Source organism: Nesoenas mayeri, assembly GCF_963082525.1.
Source record: "Nesoenas mayeri genome assembly, chromosome: 1".
Taxonomy (NCBI): Eukaryota; Metazoa; Chordata; class Aves; order Columbiformes; family Columbidae; genus Nesoenas; species Nesoenas mayeri.
This window is the reverse complement of record NC_137541.1, coordinates 213,450,296-213,471,721: the sequence shown is the minus strand read 5'-3', so window position 1 is coordinate 213,471,721 and position 21,426 is coordinate 213,450,296. Positions and strand designations below refer to the sequence as shown.

At 58.9% G+C, this 21,426-nt stretch overlaps 1 protein-coding gene across 7 annotated transcripts in view; it reads right to left on the bottom strand.

The window, feature by feature from the left end:
- STIM1 (stromal interaction molecule 1) overlaps positions 1 to 20,012 on the bottom strand; it is an 88,679-nt gene extending 68,667 nt beyond the window's left edge. For 6 of the 7 annotated variants that reach the window (XM_080339026.1, XM_080339028.1, XM_080339027.1 and 3 more), the window contains exons 1-2: positions 19,939 to 19,984; positions 19,324 to 19,527 (exon numbers count right to left, since the gene is read on the bottom strand). In XM_080339026.1, the coding sequence (XP_080195152.1) occupies positions 19,324 to 19,432 (109 nt within the window). In that variant the 5' untranslated portion in view covers positions 19,433 to 19,527; positions 19,939 to 19,984. Of the gene's footprint in view, positions 1 to 19,323; positions 19,528 to 19,938 lie in introns of all 7 variants that reach the window. The other variant, XM_080339030.1, reaches the window with a different exon arrangement.
- Between the last annotated feature and the right edge of the window lie 1,414 nt (positions 20,013 to 21,426).

Below are 21,426 nucleotides of genomic sequence, written 5' to 3'. Positions count from 1 at the left end.
GCACAGCACCCACAGCGGCAATCAGGAGGAGCAGCAGGGGCAGAAACGGAGGGAGATCTCTTCATTGGTAGGTGACAACTGTTTCCTGTCAGACGCAGCAGGGAGCGCGGTGACATGGGGCAGGTGTGTCCCTGTCCCAGCTCTCCTGCCCCAAACAGCAGCTGCTGCCTTTGGGTGAAGGAAATCCCAGCAAACCCCGCTCGGAGCAGCGCGGCCTGACCGGCTGGGACAGCGGGTGACGCACACGGGCGCTGCGGAGAGGAACAGGGGAGGAGGAGGAGGAAGAGAGGGGGAGGAAGAGAGGGGCAGGAAGAGAGGGGCAGGAAGAGATGGGCAGGAAGAGAGGGGGAGGAAGAGAGGGGGAGGAAGAGAGGGGGAGGAAGAGAGGGGGAGGAAGAGAGGGGCAGGAAGAGAGGGGCAGGAAGAGAGAAAAAAGATGAAAAAGAGAAAAAAAGAGAAGAGAGGAGGAGAAAAGTGAAGAGAAAAAGGAAGAGAAAAAGGAAGAAAAAAAAGGAAGAAAGGAAAAGGCCATCCCAGTTCAAGCCTAGAGAAAAAAAAACAACCCAAACCAACCCAATTAGTATTGAACTGAGTCCCTGTGGGCCAGGGGTTAACTCAGGTGCTTTATGCGGTGCTGGACAAGGGCAATGCTGCCCACCCCAGAGCGCTGTCCCAGCCAACGCACCCATGGCACTGAGGGCTGCGTTATCCTGCAGGCGCCACCAGCAGAGCTGCATGGAACGGGACAATGACCAAACAAATCGGGACCCGGGGCCGCAGCTCCTCACCGGGGTCCAGCAGTGCTGGGCAGTGGAAGGTGACACAACCCACCGGATCCCTGCACTGCCTCCAGGTCACCAAACCAGAGGGCGGCCAGGCTGGCTGTCCATCTGTCTGTCCCACGTCCCCAGCCCACCGACCTTGGCCATTCTGCGCAGTCCCCGGCGTTAACCGGCTGCCAGCTCAGCCCAGCGAGCAGGGGAAGCTCAGCCCCAGCGAGCCGTTCCGCAGCAGCCCAGCAGCTCTAAACCTCGTCCTACGCTCTGCAAGCCGACCGGAGCGCCAAGGGCCGCGAGCACAGCCCGTCTGAGCCACCAGCACCAACCACTTCTGCTCCTGCCCATCGCCGCCCTCCAAACACCTTCTGGGCTGCTTGCGGTGACAAAACGGCTGTAGAAGGCGAGATGGTGACTCATGGGACACCACGGGCCTCGTCTTCTCCAGCCGGGGAGTTTGGGCGCGGTGCAAGCCGCGGTACCAGCCGGCACTTCAGAGCAACGCTGCTGCACAGCTGAAAAACACGCATGAATAAAAACACAAGGAAGAGACCCCAAAACGTCAGATTTTCCCTTAGCACAGGTGCGCTGCTATTGCAGCTGTTGCTCCGCTGACTCTGCTAAACCCCGGTGTTTAATCCTCGCCCAGAGCACCCAAAGCCAACCTGGAAGCTGCTTAACACAAACCCATCCTCATGGGTTTGACCAGACTGAGCGTTCACCCCAGCGCCCCAGCTCAGCCTCTTCACCACCATTTTTAAGCCGGGCTTTGACTGCCGCTCCCCAGGGCGCAGAGCCGAGAGGCAGCGCTGTGCGTTCACAACAAATTCAGGCAAAACCAAGCAGAAAAGAGGCAGTTTCATAAGCACCAGGGAGGCGGGGTGAGGGGTGACACAGCCCAACGTGCAGGGCGGTGTGCTAAGACTGCGCTCGGGGTTTAACCCACAGCAGAGGCCGCTTGGCTCCCACGCAGCACGGCCCCAAAGCCATCAGTGCCGCGTCTGAGCGGGGAAAACAGACCTGAGCGCGCTGGCGGTGCTGGGAGGGGACGCACGAACCCAGGAATGCCCCGGACGGACAGCGTCCCACCAGCCACCTTGGACCATCCTGCAACCCCCCCGAGCGCCGTTACCTTCACCCCCGCGCTCTCCACACGTCCCGCCGGTAACACCGGCACAGTCAATGCTCGTGTCACCAATAAATCCTCTTTTCACCTCCCCGAGAGGCTGAGCAGCACCGCCACACTTCCCCACGTTTGCGGTACGTACACGCACAAATCCTGCTGCACCTTGGCAGAGTGAACACACCATTTCCATTCCGTACATACGCGTTAATGTGCTGTTTAAACCTGCACAGCGGCTCATTTAATTACCGGCCCCGAGCAGAAAGGACGTGATCCATGTCTCTCTGGTACTGGATGGAAAGCGCCGCTGGAAGCCAGCCGGGCCCGGGGCCAGCAGAGCGCAGTCGAGCTCGACCCCGTTCGGCATTATTTCACCCGAACAAACGATGTTTTCCATGACTACTCGTTAGAAACTTGCCCCACAGAGTTTCAATGGGCAGGATGAATCACGCGTGGCTGGGGAAGGGAACGGGAGCGGCTGACGGCACAAACACCGGTGCGGCTCACGGCACGGCGGGCGCGCCAGCAGCACGAGCGGGGCGAAACCATAAATTAAGCGGACTTGTTCTTCGGCACCGCATAAATCCCCCGGCCGGGTTTCAGTCCAGGTGGGGAGGCACGAGACGCGCAGCTGAGTGCTGCCCAGCACAGCTTGATATTTGGGCAGGATTACAGGAGCTATTTTGTTCTCCCCGGGCTGTGTGGGCGCCGGCGCAGCCCGGGGGCTGAGTCAGGGAGCGCAAATGGAAGGGACGCGTGTGTCACCGCGGCGAGATGCTCCGTGCGCTGCGTCCTCTGGGGCTGCACATGCGTTAATCATGGAATCACAGAATCAGCTTGGCTGGAGGAGACCCGGGGGAGCATCGAGTGCAACCGTAACCCAACTCCAGCACTAACCCGTGGCCCTGAAGAGCCCCCAGTCCCTCAGCCGCTCCATCACATTGTGCTCCAGCCCCTCACCAGCTCCGTTCCCTTCTCTCCACTCGCTCCAGCACCTCAAGGCCTTTCTTCAGCCCTCAAGTGGTTTTGGGGCCACTGATGCCGCCATTTTGTGCGCTGAGGTGATTATGGTGCCGCCATTTTGAGCCCCGAGCTGAGGGGCCCAGAACTACCCCGGGGCTGGCGGTTTGTCCCCCCCAGGTCCCAGCACAGGGACGGTCACTGCCCTGGTCCCGCTGGCCACCCCAGTGCTGGTACCAGCCAGGATCCTGTGGCCTCTTGGCCACCTGGGCACACGCTGGCTCATGTTCAGCCGCTGCCACCAGCACCCCCAGGGCCTTTTCCAGCCGCTGTTCCCAGCTGCAGCGTCCATGGGGTTGGTGTGACCCCAGCGCAGGACCCGCCACTTGGCCTTATTGACCCTCAGACCATTGGCCTCAGCCTGTTGATCCAGCCGGGCAGATCCCTCTGTAGAACTGCCCGCCCTGCAGCGCATCAACACTCCACCCAACTCGGTGTCGTCTGCAAAGTACTGAGGGTGCCCTCGATCCCCTCATTCACATCATGGATAAAGAGATTAAACAGACTGGCCCCCGTGCTGAGCGCTGGGGACGCCGCTCCTGACCGGCCACCAACCCGATGTGGCTCCGATCACCACAACTCTTTGTCCCTGGCTCTCCAGGCGGTTCTTCACCCATGGCAGACACACCGTCCGGGCCACGGGCTGCGGCTTCTCCGGGAGATGCTGTGGGACACGGTGCCAAAGGCTTTGCTGAAGTCTAAATCCACAACACCCGCAGCCCTCCCCTCATCACCAGGGGTCACCTTGTCACAGGAGAGCAGGTCGGTGGCACTCAGAGCGTCCCCAGCGCTGTTTCCTCGCCGGCGACCGCTCTGAGCTGCACCGGACCTACAGCACAGCACCTGGCAGACGTCAGGACAGACATCTCAGCTCCATCTAAACAGCAGCCCCCAACAGTTCATGACCAACGTCAGGACAGACATCTCAGCTCATTTAAACAGCAGCCCCCAATAGTTCATGACCAACGTCAGGACAGACATCTCAGCTCATTTAAACAGCAGCCCCCAATAGTTCATGACCAACGTCAGGACAGACATCTCAGCTCGTTTAAACAGCAGCCCCCAACAGTTCATGACCAACGTCAGGACAGACATCTCAGCTCGTTTAAACAGCAGCCTCCAACAGTTCATGACCAACGTTGGTAATCAACTCAAGTGTCCATTAGCTGCATTTAGAAACAGAACGCTTAATTTATGCTTAACTTAATTACAGGCTGCTGCAGCTTCCAACAATGGGAAAGTCTGCTTAAGCTATGTACTTCTAAATAAGAAAATAAGGCTTGTCTTAATTTAAAAAATCTATTCCAAAACATGTATGGGCACGCCATAACTTTCTGTATGATGTAAACCACCCAACTCGAGCAAGACAATAGCTTTAAATATTCAGATTATAAATAACAATATTGCAATTAGCGCACAAACATGAAGACGCTAAAAGAACAGTATTATTGCCACAGCTTAAAAATAGTGAAATCCCAACAGAAACACGGCTCTGGTCTCTCCTTGAAAGACACAAAGGCAGTAATTACAACTGGGCCGCGCTCTCCTCGCCCGGGAATGATGATTTTGGGATATGGGGTGGACGATTGGGGGCAATCAGCTGAGCCGTTACACGGAGCTGCAGCAGAACCAGGTTGTGGCCCTGTTAAGCAAACACCCCAGCGCCCCAAGCGCCCTGGAGCACGTCAAAAGAAACGTAGGAAACTGTTCCTCGGCCCGGCTAACACGGGGCCCCGGCTCTAGAAACCCCTGCGCAAACCTCTTCAGCACGGAAAGGTTTATTTCTTCAGGCTACATGGGCTGATAAGCAAAACAAACACGAAGTGTTGTGTTTCTCCGCACGACGTGGCCGCGCCGCAGCCGCGGGGCCGCGCGGGCCCGGTGCCACTGCCCGCGCTGCTAACATTTATTTCCCAAGAGCAGAACTATCACCTCTGCAGCATTTCCGCACACCCCGAGCCAGGAAACAAGTGACTAAGTTTAGCAATCATTAGGCTGCTGATAAATCTCTCCTAAGTCCCTTTCACCTTCGGCGGCCGCACCTCGAAGGCAGAGCATTCAGCGGCGGCGCTGGGGGCGCCAGCGAAGCCAAACGACAGCAGCTTTAGCAGCTTTTCCCCCCTGGTTTGCAGCAGTTCCGACGGCACCCGCAAAGCGGGAGAGTTTGTGGCCAGAGGGTCAGCACGACGGCTCGTCTGCCTCGTTAAACACGGTGATGGAGAAGGTTGAATGTGCTGGAGGGTCTCTCCAACCCAACGCCCCTGGGATCCTGTGCTTCCCAGCAGGTCGAGGCTGCTCTTCCCCCCATGGTTCTCTGATGATAACAAGAGTTTATTTTTCCATTAAGGGAGCCCTGAAGATCCTGCTCGCTTTACAGTGACATAGAGACTTGTGCATTTTGCCCATCTATGGGGGTTTTCAGTGGGCAGTTCCCTGCAGCTCTCCCAGCAAAGTCCATCTGCAGCACCAGGACCTGAGCAGCAACACCTGGGCACGTCAGACCGAAATAACAATATGCAGGTGCTTACAATTCAGTGTTATTCCTGTCCTGCTCTACCAGATCGGGGTCACGGTAGCATGTTACTCAACATCAGCTCCATTCAAGTTAAATTGTGTTGACTAAAGGCATCACTTCAGCTACCAGCAGAATTCTCTGCCAAACCCCAGCACAAGCACATTGGTAATACAAGCGCTGGCACCTCGGAAGCTTTTGTAGTGCCACATTAAATAGGAAGAGATGCACTAACCCAACAGGAAGAGATGCTCCAACCCAACAGAAGAGATGCTCCAACCCAAGAGGAAGAGATGCACCAACCCAACAGGAAGAGATGCTCCAACCCAACAGAAGAGATGCTCCAACCCAACAGAAGAGATGCTCTAACCCAACAGTAGAGATGCTCCAACCCAACAGAAGAGATGCTCCAACCCAACAGAAGAGATGCTCCAACCCAACAGAAGAGATGCTCCAACCCAACAGGAAGAGATGCTCCAACCCAACAGGAGAGATGCTCCAACCCAACAGAAGAGATGCACCAACCCAACAGAAGAGATGCTCCAACCCAAGAGGAAGAGATGCTCCAACCCAACAGAAGAGATGCTCCAACCCAAGAGGAAGAGATGCACCAACCCAACAGGAAGAGATGCTCCAACCCAACAGAAGAGATGCTCCAACCCAACAGAAGAGATGCTCCAACCCAAGAGGAAGAGATGCTCCAACCCAACAGAAGAGATGCACCAACCCAACAGGAAGAGATGCTCCAACCCAAGAAGAAGAGATGCTCCAACCCAGGAGGAAGAGATGCTCCAACCCAACAGAAGAGATGCTCCAACCCAGGAGGAAGAGATGCTCCAACCCAGGAGGAAGAGATGCTCCAACCCAGGAGGAAGAGATGCTCCAACCCAACAGAAGAGATGCTCCAACCCAAGAGGAAGAGATGCTCCAACACAACAGGAAGAGATGCTCCAACACAACAGAAGAGATGCTCCAACACAACAGAAGAGATGCTCCAACCCAACAGGAGAGATGCTCCAACCCAACAGGAAGCGATGCTCTATCCCTTCAGGCGGCACCAGGGGAGAAGATGCCATGAGTTTTCTGCTCCGCTTCATGCTGGGCGACTTCCCCGCACCAAACATCTCTGTTCTCACGTTCTGCACCAAACCATTCACATGCACTTCTACAACACTGACATGAACACTCTGTTAAACTCAAAACCTTTCTCTTCTTCCCCTCTGAGGCATTTTTTTTATTAAGACAGTTGTATTCTGGTGCAACGTCCAAGAAGCCACATAGTTGCATTTGCAGTACATATATATAAAGTTTGCCACAACAAAGCAAACCTTCATTAACGTAATTTCAAAAGAATTCGGCCAATATCAAAGCACAGAGACGCTGTGCCAACCCCACACGGCTCCCATGCAAACACCGCATGGAGACGGGCGGCTGTAAAACGGGTGGAGAACAGCAGAAGTGTTGTTCATTTACACTTTGCGTCAATAATGATGAGAGCGGAGGAAGGCTGCAGGGAGAACACCGCGACTGAAGAGAAAGTGCTCTCTGCATCAGCTCCAGCCCCCCGAAAGGCTGCCCAGGGGGGCACAGGCTGCTCCCCACAGCAAAGCAGAGGCGGCAGGAAACGGGCAGGAGAGTTATGGAAGCACAGGGAAACCATTCCTCGCAGGAAAAAGATGTTCCTCTCAGAAATCCACATCCTAGTGCGACTCTGCTCAGCCAGAACTGGCCTCAGGTAACCCCGGCCTTGCTGGATAATGAATATTTCACACCCCAATCCAGCCCTTTCATCTGCCTTCAGCAGGGACTGGCTTGACAAGAAGCCCATGTCTGGCTTTGAGATTCAAGTGTCACAGAACCACAGTGTCCTGAGCTGGAGGGACCCACAGATCATGGAGTCCAACTGCTGTCCCTGCACAGGACACCCCGCAGGTCACCCCGTGTGCCTGAGGACGGTGTCCAGTCCCTTGTTGAACACGGTCAGGTGGGGCTGTGACCCCTCCCTGGGAGCCTGTTCAGTGTCCAGCACCTCTGGGGAAGAACCTTTTCCTCATGTCCCACTGCCCCCCTGGCACATCTGCTGCCGCTCCCTGGGCTCTGTCCCTGTCCCAGAGCAGAGCTCAGCCTGCCCCTCCTGCTCCTGCTGAGGAACCTGCAGCCCATGAGCTCTGCGCTCAGGCTGCTCTGCTCCAGCTGAGCAAACCCAGGGACTGCAGCCGCTGCTCACGCGGCTTCATCTCCAAACCTTCACCAGCTCCACGGCCTCTGCACCCTCTCCAGTAGCTTCATCTCCTCTTTAAACCGTGGATACTGCGTGGCTTCCCCCATGAGCACAGCCTGCGAGAAGCGCTGTATTCGCCCCCCGGCTGCTCCTCCATGGGACTGGTTTCGGGAGGTGCGGGAGCGCTGCTGTGGGGCCGCCTGACCCGCGCACAAACAGATTCACATCAAGGCGCTAAATGTACTTGCCAAGCCAACCCAGTCTCGAGCAAATCCCGCGGTAGGAACGGCTCCTCCGCCGTGCCCGGAGATGATGGATGTCCCACCGAGCTCACATTTGTGAGAGGGTCCAAGTCCCAGCTCTGCCAGATGACTTCCTGCATGACAATATCTCTGCAATTTAATCCTTCATTTGAAACAGGGCGACTAGTGCTTCCGCAACCTACAGTACGATGAGGTTAAACATACTGGAGATCGCCAGGAACTCTGAGAAGTTTGCAGTGACGTTCCAGCACACGCTGCAGAGAAACCACCTTTGCTCACCGGTCCGCTCTGGACTCTAAACATGGAGCAACAGTTGGGTTTGTATTAAAAATTAATCTCCCAAGCCCAGAGGAATCATAAGTACAACCGTAACAGCAAAAGAAGAGGTGAGGTGAAATGAGGCCAAAACTCAAATCCTGGGGGCAGTTTTGGGCCCCTCAGCTCAGGGCTCAAAATGTCGGCACCAGGGGTGGCGGGATCACCTCAGTGCACAAAATGGCGGCATGAGTGGCACCAAATCACCTCAGTGCACAAAATGGCAGCATGAGTGGCACCAAATCACCTCAGTGCACAAAATGGCAGCATGAGTGGCACCAAATCACCTCAGTGCACAAAATGGCAGCACCAGGGACAGCAAAATCACTTCAGTGCACCAAATGGCAGTGCTGGTGGCACCAAAATCACCTGAGGGCTGAAGAAAGGCCTTGAGGTGCTGGAGCGAGTGGAGAGAAGGGAACGGAGCTGGTGAGGGGCTGGAGCACAAGTGTGATGGAGACTGAGGGACCTGGGGGTTCAGCTGGAGAACAGGAGCTGAGGGGAGACCTGATCTCTGAACTGCCTGAAAGGAGCTTGGAGCCAGGGGGGTCGGGCTCTGCTCCCCAGGAACAAGCGCCAGGAGCAGAGGAAACGGCCTCAAGTTGCCCAGGGGAGGTTGAGGTTGGATGTGGGAACAATTTCTTCCCCAAAGGGCTGTGGGGCATTGGAACAGGCTGCCCAGGGCAGTGCTGGAGTCACCAGCCCTGGAGGGCTGGATAGACGGACATGAGGTTCTCAGGACATGGGGCAGCGACAGGGGTGGGTTATGGTTGGACTCAGTGAATTCAAGGGTCTCTTCCAACTGAAACGACCCTGTGGCTCCTCTCACATCCTGGACACCCCCCACTTCAGCATGGATGCTCTCGGCACAAACCGAGTGGAGCAGCCACGTCCCCGCAGTTGCAGCCTGGCCGGTTTTGCTGCTCCCCCTACACAGAGCCTGGTTAAATCAGTTCTTGCCGAGGTGCTGGATCCTCCCGGCCTCAGCAGCTCAGGAGGGGGGACAGGGCGATGGCAACGCTGGGATTAGTGGCTCCCTGTGCCCAGGGTACCTGTGCAGAGATTGACCATTGTTCCTACACCACACCAGTGCAAGCAGAAAACAGGCGGAGGGGCCGGGGAGGCGGCGGGGACGCCGCCTGTCTCCTCACAGCAGGCCCAGGGAACAGAAAAGCATCCCAGACATTTCACCTTGTTAGGCTGAGCGGCTGAAAATAGCTACAAGATGAAAAACAAACCAGTTGGACAAGTTGTCCGACCCGCAGCGTGAGCGGCGAGCGGGAGGGGAGGACGGAGTGTGGCCTGACCTGAGCTCTCCCTGCCGCTTGTCACTGCAGAAGGGACAGTCCCCAGCTGATTAAAGCTCCCTGATAACCCACAGATGGGAACAGGTACCTCCAGAGAGCAGCTCCCCCGTCTAACAGGGGTGAAGAGATGAAAGGACCAGCTGAAGATACCGATCTCTGCAGGAATGGCGCAGGAGCATTGAGATTAAGATACAGCTTCTACATTACAAAGGGTGAGCCTCACCCTCACCAAGCCACACAGCCAGGAAACACATTTTCTCCTTTATCAAGAAGGAAAAAAAAATATATAAAAGAAAAAGAGGTGGGAGAAAAAAACCGCCAAGAGCTGTCACCTCCCACTGCTCACAGCAGCTGTGAGCACAACGCACAACTCAGCGGCCTGAGCGTGGGAGGGGGCGACAGTGCCCCCAAATGCCCCTTCCACCTCTTTGACGACGCTAAAGCAAGCTGAAACAAGTGAGAAACAGCAAAAACTGATTATCTGCCAAGCACTGAGAACAGATCTTCAGGAAACACGAGAAACCAGAGAGAGCAGAGCAATGCCCGCAGTGCAGCACCACGGGATGGGTGCTCGGCACCGCGGTGCTGCCGCGGTCCAGAGACACCCCAATAACCCACAGGGCCAGTCCTGAGACACCTCGATGTTCATTAGGACCAGTCCTGAGACACCCCGATGTTCCACAGGACAGGAAGCACTTCCCTGGGTTCCAGAGATCACGGCCATAGAAACACAGGATCATTTTGGTTGGAAAAGCCCCTCAAGATCATGGAGTCCACCCATTCCCCAGCCCTGTCGCTGCCCCATGTCCTGAGAACCTCATGTCCGTCTGTCCAGCCCTCCAGGGCTGGTGACTCCAGCACTGCCCTGGGCAGCCTGTTCCAATGCCCCACAGCCCTTTGGGGAAGAAATTGTTCCCACATCCAACCTCAACCTCCCCTGGCGCAACTTGAGGCCGTTTCCTCTGCTCCTGGCGCTTGTTCCTGGGGAGCAGAGCCCGACCCCCCTGGCTCCAAGCTCCTTTCAGGCAGTTCAGAGATCAGAAGGTCTCCCCTCAGCTCCTGCTCTCCAGCTGAACCCCCAGGTCCCTCAGTCTCCATCACATTGTGCTCCAGCCCCTCACCAGCTCCGTTCCCTTCTCTCCACTCACTCCAGCACCTCAAGACCTTTCTTCAGCCCTCAGGTGGTTTTGGTGCCACTGGCGCCACCATTTCGTGCACTGAGGGGATTTTGGTGCCGCCATTTTGAGCCCCGAGCTGAGGGGCCCAGAACTGCCCCAGGGTTTGGGTTTGTCCCCCCAGGTCCCAGCACAGGGACGGTCACTGCCCTGGTCCCGCTGGCCACCCCAGTGCTGGTACCAGCCAGGATGCTGGTGGCCTCTTGGCCACCTGGGCACACGCTGGCTCATGTTCAGCCGCTGCCACCAACACCCCCAGGGCCTTTTCCAGCCGCTGTTCCCCAGCTGCAGCGTCCATGGGGTTGGTGTGACCCCAGCGCAGGACCCGCCACTTGGCCTTGTTGCCCCTCAGACCGTTGGCCTCAGCGCGTTGATCCAGCCGGGCAGATCCCCCTGTAGAACTGCCCAGTGCACGAGGTTCACAAACCAGGGCACAGACACGTCCTGCTTTCCAGATCCCTGCTTTCCTGATCACTTATCATTTTGGAGTTCAAATAACAGATACACCATGAAATAACAAGCAACACCGAGTCAGCAGCTCCTGTCCAAAGAGCTCGGAGATGATCTTGAATCATCATTTCCACACAGATGATGTGGGAGTTCTGTTTGTTTTTCCCCTGGGCAGCCGGCACCACTGCAGAGAGGACAGCCCAGACCCCGGCCCACCGCAGGGACACCAGAAACCGGTGGAAAGCTCCAAGTCCCTGTGAGGACACCCTGGTTTGATCCCTGAGCAACGAGCTCCAACACCCGCGGGACCAAGAACAACAACAGCCCAACAGCCGACTGTTGTGGGGGCTCCTCCCGCGCCCCGAATCCCGCAGCTTCTCACAACGTGACACGCATTGACTGTTGCCTTAAAACTGCAAAGCAGTTGAACCAAAGCCACTCGGGTGGCGTTAATAACAGCAGCTACTCGGGAAATAATCTTGTCAGACATTATTTCTCCCCCTCAAAAGAAGAGGTTTTACCCTGCGTCTGTCTGTACCAAGGGAAATCCAGCTTTCTTAGGCTACTCTGCCGTTCACGATGCACTGGCGCTGTCACAAACCTGACACACGCTTTAATCCCCAATTATTCCTCCCTTCTGCAAGGCCCGGTTTAACCAGAGCGGCTGTTCCACCAGAGCTGCTCGCCTGCGACTCAGAACGGAACATTCCTCGAGTTCTTGTGTTTATGACGTTTCTGGCCTCTGACAATCGCAGAATTTCAGGCACCAAACCCTGAAGGAATGAATTAAACTGACCTTTGGGGATGTAAGAGCCACTCGGCTCCGAAAACAGCGCCTTTTCTTGCAGAATATGCAGCGTGAGCGCTGTTTGCTAACAAACGCCACCGGCGCCATCGGCCCGCGGCTGCCGCTCTGCACTGCCGCTTTAAGAAGGAATTGGACTCCCATCATCTCTTTGATCAAAGCCGATGCTTGTATTATTAAATACGTTTTGCTGGTTCCCAATCTGTTCGGCACCCGACCCTTCAGCACCGGGACGTGCCTCTTGGCTGCCCAATTAATGAACACTCTGATTAAGTTACAAAAGTCATTAACCAACTGACCATCTGCAGAACCAGGGGGTGTTTTTCAGATCCTCCTGCGCGACAAGAGGGAGACGGGAGGTTCAGCAATAATAACACTTTGGAAGCAGAGCACTTGGTTTATTAATTCACTGATGTACTGTAGGCAAGAAACTAATCAATTATCACTAACTCCATTAATTATTTTTTAGTATAGATGTATTGTAAAAATGTCTAAAAATTGTAAGGATTACGCAACAATTGTGAGAATATAAGCACCACAGCAGCGCTTCTAAAGAAACTCTGAGCTCTCCCTGCTAACTCAGTGGCCATGGTTTTACTGCTCATAGGTCAGTGCACCAGCCCAATTCAGGTTCACTATTGATCATTCAGCTTCAGTAGATGCACACTCAATATAATGAACCATTTAGAGACATACGGTCGTGTGATTTTCAATATACTCTTTGCTTCGTGCTACTTGGTAAACTGGACTTGCTAAAATGTGAAGCTGTAAAGCTCCACTCGTATTTACCAAAATCAACTACAAACCGCACTGAACACCCGCAAGATCAGGTTTATCTCTTAACACTTCTCTTCGAGAAACTCCAACGTTGTTGTGCACAGAGCGGGACCCCAACCACTCCCCGTGAAACCAAGACACCAAACTTGGTGGCAGCGGCACAGACTCGCTGTTCACGCTGAAGAACCTTCTGTCTGCCAGCCCCGAGGAGCAAGAGGATCACACCGGGGACCGAATCCTTGGACTCGTGTTTTGTGTGCCAGAAAATGAGCCACGCAGGAGTTGCTTAAAATGAAGGTGAAGGAGAAACTGACCCGTGCCAGGGAGACAAGAGGCAGGCGGGACAGACGCTGCCCACACACACCACATTTACATTAGAGAGGTTCTCCTGCCCCTCTGCTCTGCCCTGGGGAGACCACACCTGGAATCTTGTGTCCAGCTGTGGCCCCTCAGTTCCAGCAGGACAGGGAACTGCTGCAGAGAGTCCAGCGCAGCCACCAAGATGCTGCAGGGAGTGGAGCATCTCCCGTGTGAGGAAAGGCTGAGGGAGCTGGGGCTCTGGAGCTGGACAAGAGGACACGGAGGGGGGACTCATTGCTGGGGATCAATATGGAAAGGGGGAGTGTCAGGAGGATGGAGCCAGGCTCTGCTGGTGACAACCAGGGACAGGACAAGGGGCAATGGGTGCAAACTAGAACACAGGAGGTTCCACTGAAAGAGGAGAAGAAACTTGTTCCTGGTGAGGGTGTCAGAGCCTGGCCCAGGCTGCCCAGGGGGGTTGTGGAGTCTCCTTCTGTGCAGACATTCCAACCCGCCTGGACACCTTCCTGTGTAACCTCATCTGGGTGTTCCTGCTCCATGGGGGGATTGCACTGGATGAGCTTTCCAGGGCCCTTCAACTCCTCACATCCTGGGTCTCTGTGATCTGCAGCCCCAGCCGCCCTGCACTGGGAGGCAGCAGGTCCGCGGCTGCACCTGCAACACAAGAGCACAAACGAGCCAAAATCCCGGTATTAATAGTGCCGGCCGTGACGCAGCGAGGGCGAGCGAGTCCCCCCCGCCAGCTCCGGTGTCTGACAGCGGCCAAAACCACGTCCCGGCTCCTCTCCAGCGCCAGCGGGCACACGGGTGGCTCCGCACACCCCACCGGCGGGAACCCCGGTAATGACCAGCGTACCACCCCAGCTCGCTCCGCCCGCTGCCGCCTTTATATCCCCCACTCCAGCTTTGTTTTCCAAGTGAAGCTGATTAACGAAGTAAACAGTTCTTTCAACGCTAATAGGTTGTGCAATCCGGACTTTCAAAACCAAAATGCCGGTTACACTGGAGCAGCTGAGGGTGACCCAGAATCGGGGCTCGGGGAACCCCGGGGCCGCTGGAAACCCTTTTAGGAGAACGGGAGGACAGAGATGGAGCAGAAACCAGGATTTGGGGATAAAACGGCGTCTCTGGGGCTGTTTTCCATGCAGATCCCAGAAACCTGAACACGAGCTTTGCTTGTGTGTGTCTGCAGCGGCACAACCCCCGAGTGAACGCTGCCAGCTGAAAGCTCCTCTTTATTTTGGGGAAGCAAATAAGAAACTATTCTTACACATTACGTATGCCAAGAAGACGAGTGAATATTTAAAGCCGGCAGTGCCTCAGTTGAATGAGATGGGCCGCAAGCACACTTCTGGGAACTTACTATAGAACTGAATGCATTGTGTTCATACTCTATGCTGCTGTATTCTCACCGTGAGCTTTATTAACCTAACACTGCAGCATGGTGACTGGATCTCATGGATGAATCTTTTCATAGCTGATCCACAGCAGCTGGGTTTAGAAGATGTTTTCTGAACTGAAATGTTAAAGATTGCCCCAAACCCCAAGAGCTCAGCGCCAGCACGGCCGCCCCGCCACCAGCGCTGCTCGGCAGAGCACCAGGAAAGCAGCTTTTCACAGAAATAAATCACTACAACATGATCAAACTCGTGTTGCGGTGCAGCTGAGCGTGGCCGCAGGTCCCCGGGCGGCGCAGGGACAGATCCGCAGGCCAATCGCACCAGGTCCGTGCAGCCCCGTCTCCGCTCCACGAGGCCACAACGGTGCCAAAGACAATCGTCCAGCTCTCAGAACAGCGATTCCTCGAGATGAGCCGCATTCCTACACGAGCTACGGGCTGTGCGACCCGCCGGGGCTCCCAGCTCGGCTGGGAAAGGACACCGGCTACTCCCTGGCAGAGTTTTCTCCGTATTCTCCAAAACTACTTGTCCTCCCCAAAGCTACTCGCGTGTGCAGCGTCTGCTCAGGGGAACCGGTCCTGGAGACCAAACCCTGTGAAGCAGCTGTTGGTGCAAAGCACAGCAGGTCTGCGCGGCTCCGGATGGTACAGGGAGGCGCGTTCGGACGAGCCCGCTGTGGGTCGCGCTCCTGCCCAACGCTGCGGAGGATTCGGGGGGTCCCAACACCCCAGAAAAGGATTAAATCCTGCAGCGGTCGTTTACACGGCAGCGGAGGGGACGGAACAGCAGAGAGCGGCCGGACAGACAGAACCCCAGTCACCAGCGCAGGTTTGACGCCGAGCTCCCGGCTGCAAACCAGGCGGCTCCTGGACGCACCTCATTGCTGCGGCGGCTGCATCGGAGCTCTGGCAAAGGAACAGAGGCTGAAGGTGAAGTTTGGCAGCGTGGTGCGCGACGCTGGCTTCAGCAGCACCAAACCAACGCGCCAACGTGTTCAGTTACCCGAGGAACCCGCCATGACGTTGTTTGAGTCGGCGGGTAAAGAAGTAACCAGGCGTCTGTCCCCATCGCGCACGATCGCCGAGTCCCGTCCTCCCCACGGGCCAGAACACTGCACCGTCATTTCCAAACCCAGAACAAGCACTTTCCAAGCGAGACATTCTGTGGCAAAGGTCAATTCTCAATAATACCCCGTGTCTGGGGGCGACAAGCACAGGAGGCCTTGGACACAGCATCCTCCGCCAGACATTAACATTTCCCCCCCATCACATTAATCTTCAGTTAAACACCTGCGGCTGTAGCTCCCATCACACTCGGTTCGTTCAACAACACCCCCCCTTGTTTTCAGGTCCAAAGGTGATAACTGTGAGCAGACCTTGTTGGGTTTTCCTTTGATACCACCTGAACATCTCTGTAACCTGCGTCCTGGTGACACCCCGAACCGGGCTGGGTAACACCCGCACCTGCCAAACACAACCCCAACAGCAGCAAAACCACCCCAGGAACATCCTGAGCAAGGAACCGAGAGCGGGATGGGAAGGAGCAGCGGTTGTACCACAGCACGAGATTAAGTTACACTGAACAAGGCTCAGGGGGATGCGGATTTGCACCGTTTCCACGTCATTGTGCGCAGACGGAGCAGGAGTTCACCACAGTTAATGGAACGGGAATTCATCCTGGTCACCCAGAGCCGGTGTTCTGCACATCGCCGGTGCTACAGCATCAATGCTTCACCGTGCAACGCGCCGAAAAGAGCAGAGCGGCACCCACGCTGCGCCGGTGAACGCGGTTTGGTGAAAAACAGGCTACCAATCTCAAAACTTTCAACCGAGACGCATGTCAAACTTTGGCCAAACACTCCCCATGACCCCATGTGGAGATTGCCAGGAGAAACACGAACAACACCTGCGTTAAAGGAGTCGGGTCCGCACAGCTGGCACCGCAGCAAGCCCAGAGAGGGCAAACAACCAGCACCCGCAGGAACATTGGTAAGAACCGCCAGGAGCCTCCCTGCCCTCTAAGGGGGCGCACGAGGGACAGGGGGCTGCGACCGATCCCCATCAAAAATAACCAATCCCTGCTAAAAATAACCAATCCCCGTTACAAATAACCAATCCCCACTACAAATAACCGGCGGCGGGTGCAAACAATGACAGCGGGTGCTGCCGGTGGCCGCCGGCACATCGTGCGGCACCGCGCCGGCCGGGCCCAGGCCTGCCCGCGCCAAGCGCTCCGGCACGCAACACTGGGCAAAAGCTGTCTGCGTTGCTCATCAACTCTGAACTTTTCTCCGTGGGCAAAACGACATGTTTTACGTGAAAAAATCAATCTTAGGAGTGAGAAACACGTACTAATGTTGGATGAAGGCGGCGATGCATCGCGTGCAGGAATCCAAGCGATGAGCGAACGCTGCCGTGACTCGGGAGTCTGCTCTGCAAACACCTTCCTGCATCTCCTGAGATGCCCCCTGCGCGGGGAAAGGGCACCGCGCTGCGCGTTTTATGGTTAAAATCATGCACAAAGGAAAAGGAACCCTTTCACTTGTGAAAAATGCACCAGAAATAGACCCTTTCACTTTGCAGAAGTGAAGAAAACCTACAGTGGGGAGAGTGCAACCCAGATTTTGTGTGTGGAACAGTGTCCTGTGCTGGGGATACTCCTCATTCTGTGTGTGCAGAACAGTGTCCTGTGCTGGGGATACTCCTCATTCTGTGTGTGCAGAACAGCGTCCTGTGCTGGGGATACTCCTCATTCTGTGTGTGCAGAACAGTGTCCTGTGCTGGGGATACTCCTCATTCTGTGTGTGCAGAACAGTGTCCTGTGCTGGGGATACTCCTCATTCTGTGTGTGCAGAACAGCGTCCTGTTGTTACAATATTCACCGACCTGCCAGCAGCAGCTCCCAAAGCTGAAAAGCAAATGGCCCAGGGATCTCTGAGGACACATTAAGCTGCATTAGCAGAGAGCAGCGAGCGCCGAACTTTCCCAGCCAGGGCCGCTTCGAGCGAATAAATCCCTTCTTGACCACACATTTTGGGCTGCAGCCCTGGCACGGTCCCATGTGCTGCTCTGCGGGTTTTGCAACCCAACTTGTTAAAAAAAAAGTCCCCGTTGTGCAGGAAAACCCCACCTGTAGGTGATTTTATTCAGCGTTTCAGGTCTGTGCTCTGCTCAGAGAGGAGCAAGCGAGCAGCTGAATCACCAGGGCCGGTCCTGCGGGGCCTCCAAAAATAACCGCTCTGGAAATTCCTGGGAGGCACAAACCTGGCTCCACTGGAGATCCAGTTTCCTCCACGGGCAGAAGGGGCCGGAGGGCTCGGGATTGTGCATGGGGGGCATAAAGAGCAGCTCCCCACAGAACAACTCGCCTGCAGCTCAGCGTTGAGTGTAAAACAAACAAAAAAAGGCGAGTCACACAGCGACATAAATCACCACGCTGCCGTGATGAAACAATCCGCCTGCCCAGGAACCAGACGCCGAGTTCCCGATGGCTCGCCCGATACGGCGGCTCCAGGGACGTGCCCTGTTCTCACCAACCGGCTCCGTACACGGAGAAATCTCCTCTTGGCAACGCGGTCACGGCACTCTGATCCGTGCCAGCGCGGCCGCCCACACCTGCGCCAGCCCGGAGCCAAAACCCGCCCGGCGCCGGGGCACCGAACACCGGGGTGCCCGGTGCTCCCTGCTGCGTTGTAACGACCCGAACCGCCGCAGAACCACAGTGTCCTGAGCTGGAGGGACCCGCAGATCACGGAGTCCAACTGCTGTCCCTGCACAGGACACCCCGCAGGTCACCCCGTGTGTCTGAGGACGGTGTCCAGTCTCTTGTTGAACACTGTCAGTGGGGCCGTGACACCTCCCTGGGAGCCTGTTCAGTGTCCAGCACCTCTGGGGAAGAACCTTTTCCCCATGTCCCACTGCCCCTCCCCGTCCCGCCGCCGGTGGGACCCTCAGAGCAGAACAACGCTCGGGTTTCTGTCCCTCACGTTCTAGCAGCTCTGACCTCGGGGCCGCGACAAGGACACAACACACAGCAGAGCCCGCGGCGGCTGCCCCGGCTGCCGGGCCGGGTGCTGGGGCTGCGGGGCCGGCTGCTGGGGCTGCGGGGCCGGCTGCTGGGGCTGCGGGGCCGGCTGCTGGGGCTGCGGGGCCGGCTGCTGGGGCTGCGGGGCCGGCTGCTGGGGCTGCGAGGCCGGCTGCTGGGGCTGCGGGGCCGGCTGCTGGGGCTGCCGGCCCCGCGGGACCGCACCCGGCCCGGCCAGCTGGGGCTCCCCCGCCCGGTTCGGGGCAGAGGGAGGGAAGCGGCAGGACAACGAGCAGCCGTGTCAGGGCTCCGCTGCCTCCTCCCGCGGGGCTGAGGAGCGGGCGCAGCTCCGCCAGGCCGGGCTCAGGCAGGCCGGGCTCAGGCAGGCCGGGCTCACACAGCCCGCGGGAGCGCTCGCCCACCTGAGAAGGTCCCTGGAACCGCGGAGCGGGGCGCAGAGCGGCCGAACGCCCGCGCCAACATCCACGCGCCCGCAAAGCGCCCATCGCAAACCAAACGCGGATTATTTGTGGTGCTCCGACCCTCGGCCCGAGCGCCGCGGGGCCCGGAGCGCGGCCGGGACGGCAACGCGCACCCGAACCCACCAGGAACCGCCTCAAAACCCACAGAACTCGCCCCAACACGGAGTCGGGGCCGGTTCGCGGGACTGGGGGGACCTGCCCGGAGCCACCGGGGCTGAGGAGCCGCGGGGACACCGAGCACACGGGGCACCCCGCGGCAGCCTCGGGCAGCGGCCGTTGCGGCCCCGGCAAGCGGGCCGGGGGGCCGCTGGGGGTCCCGCCGGGGGTCCCGCCGGGGGTCCCGCCGGTCTCACCTGCGATGGGGGTCTCGTCCAGGTGGGGCCCGGGCGGCCGCTCGGCCCGGCCGGGCTGCAGCAGGAGCCCGCAGAGCAGCCACAGCGCCAGTCCCGCCCGCAGATCCATGTCCCCGCCGCTGTCAGCTCCTCCTCGGCATGGGCAACGCCGCCGGGCCCGGCCCTTCGCCTGCGCTGGGCTCCGCCGTCCGGGGCCGCCAGCAGCTGCAGGGAGCGCCCGTCAGCCCGCGCCGCGCCCGCCCGGGAACCGCTCCGGCCCGGGACCCGCTCCGGCCGCCGCCCGCCCCGGAAACAGCCCCGGACCGCCCCCCCGCCCCCCGCAGTGAGCTCTCCCGGGGAGCCTCCCCCCCCCGCGCCGCAGTGGTCTCTCCCGGGAGAGCCCTGCTCCCCCCGTTCTCCTCGGCAGTGGGCTCTACCGGGACAACCCCGCTCTCCCCCCGTGCTCCTCAGCAGTGGGCTCTACCGGGACAACCCTGCCCCCCCGCCCCGCCCTGCGGTAACCTCTCCCCGCTGCGCTCCTTCCCCCCACCGCTCCTCACCAATGGTCTCTCCCGGGACACCCCCGCCCCCCCCCCCGCCGCGGTGGTCTCGCCCAGCCCCCCCCCCGCTGCGCACCGGGTCTTGGCGCCGCCGCCGCGCGCTCGCTGACAGGGGGCGGAGCCACGCCGGGCTCTCCGCCAGTGGGCACCGCCCCGCGCCGCCGCCCGGCCAATCAGCCGCGGGCAGCTGGCCACGCCCCCCGCTTCCCCATCCCGCGCGCGCCGCTGGGCCGCAGCGGCCTCTGGCGGCCGCAGGGGAGACGTGCGCGGGGCCGCCGGCGCGGGGCGGAAGCGCGACAGGAGCGGCTGCGGCCGCGCCCGGAGGGGAGACACCGGCACCCCCAGCCCGCCAGTGACACCGGCACCTCGGCCCCCCCGTGACACCGGCACCCCCAGCCCGCCAGTGACACCGGCACCCCCAGCCCAACAGTGACACCGGCACCCCCAGCCCAACAGTGACACCGGCACCCCGGCCCGCCAGTGACACCGGCACCCCGGCCCAACAGTGACACCGGCACCCCCAGCCCGCCAGTGACACCGGCACCCCCAGCCCAACAGTGACACCGGCACCCCCAGCCCGCCAGTGACACCGGCACCCCGGCCCGCCAGTGACACCGGCACCCCGGCCCGCCAGTGACACCGGCACCCCGGCCCAACAGTGACACTGGCACCCCCAGCCCGCCAGTGACACCGGCACCCCCAGCCCAACAGTGACACCGGCACCCCGGGCGGCCAGTGACACCGGCACCCCGGCCCAACAGTGACACCGGCACCCCGGCCCCCCCGTGACACCGGCACCCCCAGCCCAACAGTGACACCGGCACCCCGGCCCGCCAGTGACACCGGCACCCCGGCCCAACAGTGACACTGGCACCCCCAGCCCGCCAGTGACACCGGCACCCCCAGCCCAACAGTGACACCGGCACCCCCAGCCCGCCAGTGACACCGGCACCCCGGCTCGCCAGTGACACCGGCACCCCGGCCCAACAGTGACACCGGCACCCCCAGCCCAACAGTGACACCGGCACCCCGGCCCCCCCGTGACACCGGCACCCCGGCCCGCCCGTGACACCGGCACCCCCAGCCCAACAGTGACACCGGCACCCCAGCCCGCCCGTGACACCGGCACCCCGGCCCCCCCGGGACACCGGCACCCCGGCCCACCAGTGACACCGGCACCCCCAGCCCAACAGTGACACCGGCACCCCGGGCGGCCAGTGACACCGGCACCCCGGCCCAACAGTGACACCGGCACCCCGGCCCGCCCGGCACACCGGCACCCCGACCGCCCGCAGCCCCGGGGAAGACTTGTCACAGAATCCGAGGTTGAAGGGACCTCGAAGGCTCACCCAGCCCAACCCCCGCCGCAGCAGGAGCACCCAGATGAGGATTCCGGGGCACCCAGCTTGCCGGAGCGCCCCGGGTTTTGGAGCACGCCGGGTTTTGGAGCACGCCGGGTTTTGGAGCGCCCCGGGTTTTGGAGCGTCCCGGGTTTTGGAGCACCCCGGGTTTTGGAGCACCCCGGGTTTTGGAGCACCCGCCTCACCAGAGCGCCCCAGCTCGG